General features: G+C 43.6%; 1 protein-coding gene across 1 annotated transcript in view; it reads right to left on the bottom strand.

Moving 5' to 3' along the window:
- Positions 1-10000, bottom strand: part of LOC307235148 (neprilysin-like) — a 48248-nt gene that overhangs the window by 32202 nt on the left and 6046 nt on the right. Inside the window, exons 2-4 of the mRNA XM_080007143.1 lie at positions 9116-9292; positions 6760-6795; positions 5262-5423 (exon numbers count right to left, since the gene is read on the bottom strand). Coding sequence (XP_079863269.1) covers positions 5262-5423; positions 6760-6795; positions 9116-9292 — 375 coding nt within the window. The remainder of the gene's footprint in view (positions 1-5261; positions 5424-6759; positions 6796-9115; positions 9293-10000) is intronic.

Genomic DNA, 10000 nt, shown 5'->3' with positions numbered 1-10000 from the left:
TGAGCCACTTTGACAAGGACAAAATTGTGATGGCAAGACGACTGGGTCAGAGTAAAACAGCAGGTCTTGTGGGCTGTTCCCAGTATGCAGTGGTTAGTACCGACCAACAGTGGTCCAAGGAAGGACAACCGTTGGACTGGCGACAGGGTCATGGGCGTCCATGGGCTCATTGATGCACGCGGGGAGCGAAGTCCACCCCCGAAAGCTCCTACAATGGACATGTGAGCATCAGAACTGGACCATGGAGCGATGGGAGAAGGTGGCCTGGTCTGATGAATCACGTTTTCCTCGACATCATGTGGATGGTCGGGGTTCGGGTCCGATCCCATCGAGCATCTGTGGGATGTGCTGGAACAACGAGCCTGATCCATGGGGGCCCCACCTCACAACGTCCAGGACTTAAAGGATCTGCTGCTAACGTCTTGGTGCCAGATACCACAGGACACCTTCAGAGGTCTTGTGGAGTCCATGCCTCCACGGGTCACAGCTGCTTTGGAGGCACGAGGGGAAGCTACATAATATTAGCCGGTGGTTTTATTGTTGTTGTTTTTATCAACATTTACATGGATAGACAGTATTTTATACGGTATACATATAAAAAAGTTGAGAAATAAGCTAGATTGGTTTTGCAGTCCATAATACTGTATGTGTGTATGTGTATACTGTATATTGTATAAAAACTTTGTGTATGTATATATATATATATATATTAGGGGTGTCACAATTCCGATTCAAAATTGAAAATCGATCGAAATGAGCAAATCACAGGAACATTTTCCCTGTAATTGTGTCGTAATATTGTCTGCCATATTCCCCACATTGAGGCGGTCAAGATCCGCTGGTAAAATAATGCAGCGTGCTGGGCGGGGCGGGCCACTCCGCAGAGTCGACTGCAGCTCACCCGCTCCGAATTTCGGTTAGCTCCACTGGGGGGGGGGGGCTCTCCCTTAGCACACTGCACCCTCCCACCCGGCAGTGAATTTTGATTTTATTTTGAGCATTAGACATTTGAATATATTCCGATAAAGAAAAGTCAAAAAATATATATTAAAGTTTAGTTTAATGAGAAACAAGTGTTTTTTCTTTACAAACAAACAGTGTTGAAAAAAATGCACGTTTCAATTGAGAATCGAGGATTTAGAGAATTGTGACACCCCTAAGATACTGTGTATATAATTAAACACAGTATAAATTATACACACATTTATGTGTGTATAATGTATGTCTATATATATGTGTATATATATATATATATATATATATATATATATATATATATATACTGTATATATGTGTGTATATATATATATATGTATATATATATGTGTGTGTATATATATATATACAGTATATGTATGTTGAACAAAACCCTAGATTGCTTCCCATTCTAAAATACCATTGTTGTCATCATTGCTACAAAGCAAAGCAGGAATGACTAAAAACTGCTTTCGTGAAACTCAACACTTTGTCCAAATGATTACTAACAGCGGCTATCAACAGGGTTGTGAATTATTATTTTTCAAACTGCTATTTGGTTTTGTGTTGCCTGTCATATGTATTTAATTTGGAGAGGGAAAAAAAACAAAACAAAACAATATTTCAACGTCGATTGCCAATCCCTCCACGTCCTGTTGATGTCATGGTTTATGATTTAATCAGCTCATAATGACGACCTTGCGTTCGGTATTTCTCTTGTTGGACAAACGAAACATGCATGAAAGCGGTAGACTGTTTAAAAACCCCATTATTTTGGGGTAATTTGCAGCTGCTGACAGTTATGTTCTCGCCGGTTAATGCTCCACTATTTGTTAATGGAATCAGAGCGATGGTTAATGGACGCCAGAGCGGTGGTGTGATGAGTAAGAGCAGAGTTGACAAGCGGTGCCTCTAACACCTTTATTTGACTATTTATTCACATATTATAGACAAACATCTGGCTTGAGATGGAATAGAAAATAATAAGAAAGAGACTCTCTCTTGGAAAACAGATTCTGAATCTTAATGAATGGTGAAATAAATTTAAAAATAGAATAGAATAGGACATAATACAACACGATATAATGGATTGAGATCGATTATAATCGCATAGAATAGAATAGGATAGAATCTATAGAATATAATTAATTATAATATATTAGTATAGAATAGAATATAAATAGAATTAAATAGGAGAATAGAATAGGATAGAACTGGAAAACACTAGAATAGGATAGGAAATGATAGGCTAAAATAGAGTAGAACAGGTTAGAATAGAAAACACTAGAATATATTAGAATGGACTGAATTGAATAGAATAGGATAGAAAATAATAGAATAGAATAGGATCAGATAGAAAACATTCGAAGAGCATAGGATATGGTAAAATAGAAAGGGATAGAATAGGATAGAAAACAATAGAATGCAATAGATCATGATAACCTAGAATAGAATAGAATATGATAGAACATATTAGAATATAATAGAATAGAACAGGACTGGATAGGACAGAAAATATTAGAAGTTCAGATGCAGAGAGAGAGAGAGAGAGAGAGGAGAGAGAGAGACAGCGAGAGAGAGACAGAGAGAGAGAGAGACAGAGAGCCTTTCTCTAAATTAGGATTTTCATTCCGCACATTAGAATGTTTTGTGTAATTAAAAAGGCGCCTGCAGCAATAACATAAAGACGCGTTCGAAAAACAAAAAAAGAGAATCCCCGCGCCCCGTCTCCACTCAGGGGTCCATTGTGTTCGTCTTATTCATCTCTCATGCTTTTACGTTTGAGTTTTCGCAATTAAGTGCTCACTGTAATTATTTAAACAAAGAATGATAATTGGGGTTTGGCAGAAGAACGCGGAGAATCTTGTCTTTTCGGCACCTTTTTCCTAAAGGTGCGGCTGCTTTTAAGGCCCAACTCTTCAGCCCAACGTGAAGATTAGCAACGTACGATTAAAAAACACATGAACGGGGCTGGGAGGGTACAGGTGCAGCTCGAGGAATAATGAATAAAATAAAGAATTCAGTAAAATAACAAATCACAAATACAGACGTGATAAGAGAAGACAAATACTTGAAGTTTCTCAATATCGCATCAAGCATGTTGTCATCCCACTCTGTCACTCCATCTTTCTTTAAAGTGGTAATCCGTAACTGTATTTATAGTTTAAATAAATCATATTTGATGCTTAATTTATCTGGCACACATTCAACGTATTTGCGTAATACGTGTTCTCCTCTAAATGCAGCTTTACATTGTAGGTGGCGGGGTCCGCCACGGTAAGCCGCGGTGAAATTGATCTCGCGGCGTAACTCGTTGGGATCTGTGAGCTGTCGACGGGGACGGAGGAAAGAGAGCTTTGAATGGAACTCTGGGATGTGTAGTGTCATCCACCCCATGCGGACAATGTTCTGGATTACCACTTTAATTCTTTAACTCTTTCACCCCTGATAGATCATGGATGTCAGCCACCGCTGTGACTGGACCAGACAGCTGTGTTTTGTTGGTTTGTTTGTTTGTTTGTTTGTTTGTTTGATTATCCTCCATTGAAGCAAATTGCGTCGCGCATAGAGACGCACACACACAGAAATGCACTGCACACACACACACACACACACACACACACACACACACAGCTCATCGTCTTTCTCACATAGCGTACAGTGTGCACCCTGTAACTCGAGCCTCCCATATCAACTGTGCCATGACGGCCATGACGCTCAGAGGCTTTGCGAGCCCGTTAAGTTCTGGCAAAAAAACACCACCCGAGACTCACTTACACAACACAACACAACACAACACAACACAACACTGTCACGCATCCGCCCTGATCTCCCGGTATTTATATTTGTTTTCATTTTTTTTTACTTGAATCTGCCGTGGTAAATGAAAATAAATGGCGTTTTTTTTTTTTTGTTTTTTTTACGGACACGCCGGAAAGGGGGGCGTGTCGCGGTGCCAGTGTGATTGGGAACAAAACGGTGGAGGAGACAGCGACTTCAACAAACAACATAAAAATGTAAAACTTGGGGTAAAAAAAAGTATTTTGAGCCGTTCAAAAGAATCGTTTGTGAATGACCCAATACCTCCACGCTCCCTGCCTGGGAGCCGGGCCCCCAGCCAGGCCCCCGGCCCGGCAGGGAGCGTGGCAGTTCTCCACCGTGCCGCCCGCGGTGCGATCCCCACACTCACAACAATTTCATGGTCACGCATGTACGAAACGGAAAAAAAGTCAATAACTTCTGATTTTGATTTTGGATTCTAAAATGAGACACAGATACTCCTGTATATTTATACACCAACGTCCAGAACTCCAGCGCGCGTCGCTTTGCGCCGGTAAAGATGCCAAAATTAGCGGAATCGACCCGGGTGTCCTGTTTACATCGGAGCCGGTTGGAGGTCGAGCCGATTGAAACCTGCGTCTGTTGCAGGGTCATTTGACCTGGGACTGGTGTTACCTTTCCCATTCGTGAAAAATACCGGATGTTAGCGGGTGTTACCCGGTGTTTTGGTGCAGTGGAAAAGATAGAACTGATCTCCTGGAATAAACCTGGTGGACTTTGAATTCTTTGGTGTCATGCTTATGGGTTCACGTCCGTTCTGAGTCAGTGAGCGTAACAACTACACTACACAACACTACACCACACTATACCACACTACACCACACTACACCACAATACACTACACCACACTACACTACACTACACCACACTATACTACACCACACTACACTACACCACACTACACTACACTACACCACACTACACTACACTACACTACACTACACCACACTACACTACACCACACTACACTATCCTACACCACACTACACAACACCACACTACACAACACCACACTACATTACACTACACTTCACCGCACCACACCACACCACACTACACTACACTACACGACACTACACTACACTATCCTACACTACACTACACTACACTAAACTACACTATCCTTCACTACACTACACTACACTACACTATCCTACACTACACTACACTACGCTACACTAGATAACGATAACCTACACTACACTACATTCACCTGACTATCAACAGAAGTTAACTCAGTATTTCTGGCATAAAAAAATACATTTCAGTGTCAAAACAAGTACGTTTTCACAGCCCCTTACGGTCAAGGGTTTGATATCTGGAACTGGAATTTAGGAGCTCTCAAATAAAACCCAGCTGCACAAAACCCACCCTTATGTCTTTAAAAATGAATCTATCCGGGAATCTATCCCAATGTATTTCATAGTTTTGGGAGGCGTCCCTACCTTTGAGGACGACGTCCAGCTCGTCCCGCAGGATGTCAAAGGTGCTGTATCTGGAGCTGGTGTCGGGGATGATGTTCTTCTTCAGCCAGCCTCCACAGGCGTACTGGTAGAAGTCGTCGCACGGGTCCGCGCTTGTGTCCATGTTCTCAATCAGCCGAGAAGCTGTTGTTAGATGGTTAGATTTCTTTGGTGATTAACTTGATTCATTGCAATTAACTCGATTAAACATTGATTAACTTGATTATTCGTCAATTAACTTGATTAATTAATTGCGACCCTCATGTGAAACATTTCCGGTCCCACGTGCGGGAAAATTTACATTTTGGATTCTAAATCGGATGTGGAATTATCGAACGTCCGGAAAAGGGGTGAAAGTTAGCGTATGAACCCGGTTATGATATTTCTAGCACTGCCGATCGTAGCTGCAGCCGATAATTACCCGTGACTACTGCAGAGTCATTTGTCCCGGGAATGAATGCCAAGTGTAACCTTTCCCGCTCAAGGTAAAAGCCAGATGTGGCCAGTGTTGGCGGGTGTTTGGTGCAGTGGAAAAGAGGCACAACTTGGATTTCGAGCCTCGTAATGACCAATGCCCGTTCAGTCGATTTGCATGACATCAAGCCGGACCGGACTGGCAAAACCGAAAATTGAGCCAACTCTAGATGATATCCATATCTTCTCCCGATTAGGAGCAGGAGCACGTCCGCCACAAGTGCCAATTCCACACGCCCAAGGTCTCCTTCCTGGACTTTGTGGTCGCTGAAGGGAACGTGCCGATGGACCGGCCTCCAGGAAGAAGTTTGCAGCAGTTCTTGGGGTGCGCCAACTTCCACGGAAGGATCATCCGGAGCTAAAGCCGGGTGCCGGCACCGCTCACTACACTGACCTCCCCCAGTTCTCCTTTCCCCTGGTCACCCACGGCGGACGAGGCCTTTGGTGAGTTTAAAGAGACGGTGCACTCCCTCACCCAAACTGCCTGACCCCTCCCGTCCGGCAGAGGTGGTTGCCTCAGATTCGGCCGTAGGGACTACTACCAGAAAGCTGACCAAACACTTCACCCCTTCTTCTCTCGCCAGTTATCCCCTGCAGAGCGCAATTATGACATTGGGAACCGGGAGCTGTGGGCAAGATGGGAGTCGGAGGAGCGGAGGCACTGGCTGGACGCGGCAGAGCAACCGTTCGTAGTCTGGACAGACCACAAGAACTTCGAACACATCCGTTCAGCCGAGCGGCCGGAGTCCCAGGGAGAAGTTTGCCCTTCTCTGACTGATGGGCTGGTTTTTGACCCCTGCCTGTTTTTTGGAATGAACCTTGTTGACTTTGTCTCTTACCTGGTTGTTTTTGTGTCGTGCTTATGGGTTCACATCTGTTCTGAGTCAGCGAGCCTAACACACACACAAACACACACACACACACACACACACACACACACACACACACACACACACACACACACACACACACACACACACACACACACACACACACAAACACTTACCTGACTGTGTGCAGTCGGCCGTGGTGCAGATTTGATCTAAAATGCAAAACAAATCATCACAGTGAGTTTGGGAGATTTCCTGTCATCGAAACATCTGTCGCCTCCCATTTCCCTCATGCTTCACTCTAAACTCTTACTCTATCTTTTAACGCCTTCTGTCTTTCATCCATCTTTACTTTTTTTCATACTATCATTCGATCGGTCTGTCTTCACGCACGCACGCACGCACGCGCGCGCACGCACGCAGGCTCACACACACCACTCCTATTCTCCCACTATTTTGAAATGTGTCGTCTCTCCCTTCTTCTCGCTCTGCCATGAATAATAACACTCCTCAGCTGTCAATCAAACGTGTCCCTGTCGAGGTGAACGCACACACACACACGCGCACACACACACACACACATACTCTCACACACGCACACACTCACACACACACACACTCACAGAAATAAACACACGCACCAACACACACACACATCAACACAAACTAAAAGTGTCATTCCCTTGATATGAAAGTTTAAACATTAAGCAAATATCAGACTTCCAATGGGATATTAGATAAACGCACGCAAGCATGCACAACACACACACACACACACACACAGACACATACGCACGCACGCACGCACGCACACACACACACACACACACACACACACACACACACACACACTGACACACACACACACACGCACGCACAGTTTTATAGGCGCCATAAAGGCTAATCCACTTTATCCAGACAAACTTATCTGATGCATTGGGGATTGATTTATTGCCCTTTTTGCCCTTCGGAGTGCACTTGTACCTCGTCAGGATCGTAAAGGCTACGGATGTTATTCCAAACAAGAGCTCATGACTGAAGTTATATATATACTGAATATATATAATTCATGCCGCCAATTTGGTATACTTTTTGGTATCATGTACCTTGTACTATCCATCTATCTATCTGCCAGCCTGCCTGTCTGTCTGTCTGTCTGTCTGTCTGCCTGTCTATCTACTTAACGCTCTTTAACTCACTAAACTATAAAATACATATATTATGTGCTTTCAGAAACACACTGCACCAGAACTAAAACTGCATAAAATCTGAAGTGATCCCAATTCACAACTTTCATTCACTCTTTAAAAAAGCTGAAATATTAAATTCGTCTTCGTGGTGACAGCACCATAAATTGAAAACTGACCCGGCAGAGCTGACCTTTACACGCTATATTCTTCAGCGGCTCGGTAGTCGCGTTTTTCGCAGCGTATATTTTAAAAGATCAGCTTGTCAGGTGTTAAGTGTCGTCCTTTAAGAGGCCTTTAAAACCGAGGTGGAAACGCTGCTGCGTGCACCTTTCCAGTGCCCTGGCATCGGACCAGCAACACTCTACACCAGTGAGCCTCAAACCCCTTTTTTTTTTTCATATTACAGTAAAGGGCCTCAATTTAAACCGCATCAGTCCGCGCACCCCATATGATAAGATTTTGTCTCTGGTAACCAAACGTCCAGTACGTCGACACTGTAATTAGGGAGATAACAGTGGAAGTATGACCAAACCAAAACAGTCATTACTGTACAGTCCGTCACGGTGCAATCACTAATAATGAAATATTAATAGAAAATTGATTAAAAAAAATAAATAAATATGATGGTGAAATTGAACTTTATAAGTATTTTTGCTGGGGACCCGCTGAAACCTCTCCCAAGGTCCCCGCCCCGGAAGAACCTCAATGTTGAGAACCACTGCCCTACATGTGTCTAAAAGTGCCTTGTAGTTCAATGTATATATTTGTACTGCCAATAACAATAAACAATAAGTTCAAAGATTTCGCTCCGTTTTGGTGAACTGGCGCAACCTCTGGACCAGAGTCAAGGATTAACCTATGGACGGATCATTTACCCATTTGGCTGACTAGACGAGATGAGACAGGTTTGACTTTTGATGACCTTTGTGCCCAAACTGAGAAGATTTTTTTGAAGTTAGATATGATTTAGTCCAAACTTCCATACCTGTCCATACTATAGTTTCGAGGATAACAGTGAAACTAAGACCAGAGCAGTCATTATTGTACATTCCGTAATGGTGCTAAGCCTTTTTCTCTAAATTGCATGGAATCCCCTGAAACCTGTTGAAGGACCACAATGGGGTCCCCAGACCTCATATTGAGAACAACTGCTCTTGAAAAGTGGCTTTTTCAATGTATTTGTACCGCAAAAAAAAAAAAAAAGAGTGACACTTTACAACCCAATAGATTTGGCTCGGCTTTGGCAAACTGGTGTGAACTTTGAACCTTTGTCAACCCTTCCCTTACATACGACCGAAAAGGTCCATTAAGTCGGTTTGACTTTTTAAACTTTTGGCCTTACCGGACTTGTGCGTGGCGAACAGCACGATGAGGGCCACGATGACGATGAACAGCAGCGTGACGATGGTCACCAGGCCAATCTCCAGCGTGGTCCAGCGCGGCTTCTTGGCCGACTTCGGGGGGTTGGCGTCCGTCATTTTTAGCTCTCCTCCGTCCGCCACAGACTGTAGCAACTCACCTGGAATGAGACGGAACAAAAAGGGAGGAGGAAGAAGTATGACAGGCAGAGAATGAGATTTCAAACGATCCTCGGGAAAAAAAAAAAAAAAAGACAAAACCCACAAATAAAGTAATGCCAAGTTTGGTCCGCTCAGCGATTCCTTATCCTTATCTTGTCGAGTCGGTAGATTTTTTTTTTCCAACCGAAGCGTGACAAAATCTAATTTTCAAATGTGCAGTAAAGGGAGATAGGGCAAGTCAAATACATAGCTGAGGAAATAAGTAATGGACTTGATAAAGTACATTCTTACCCTGAAATATATCCCCACCCAAAAAAAAAAAAAATCACATCCAAAGAAGCACAAAAGCTGCAGGCGCCCTTCCCTCCTTCCTTACCGTAGCTCTCGGTTGTTCTCTTCTTTACGGAGTCCATGCAACAAGCAGTTAGGTCTGTCTTTAAAGGTAATTAATTCTTAATCCTTAACCAACAGTAAACACACACACGCACGCACGCACGCCCACACGCACGCACGCACTCTCTTTTTACGACCCAGTGTCAGGAGGCACTCGATGGATGGGAAGGTGTTCCTGAGTGCTGGTTATGATGAGAGCAGCAGCAGCAGCAAAAAGGAAAATCGAGAACAAAGTCCCTGCGGACGCTCTTTCTATGCGGCTCAATATGCACTAACACACACACACACACACACACACACACACACACACACAC

The sequence above is a fragment of the Zeus faber genome (genome assembly GCF_960531495.2).
Source record: "Zeus faber genome assembly, chromosome: 9".
NCBI lineage: Eukaryota > Metazoa > Chordata > Actinopteri > Zeiformes > Zeidae > Zeus > Zeus faber.
This window is presented reverse-complemented; position numbering and strand designations above follow the sequence as displayed.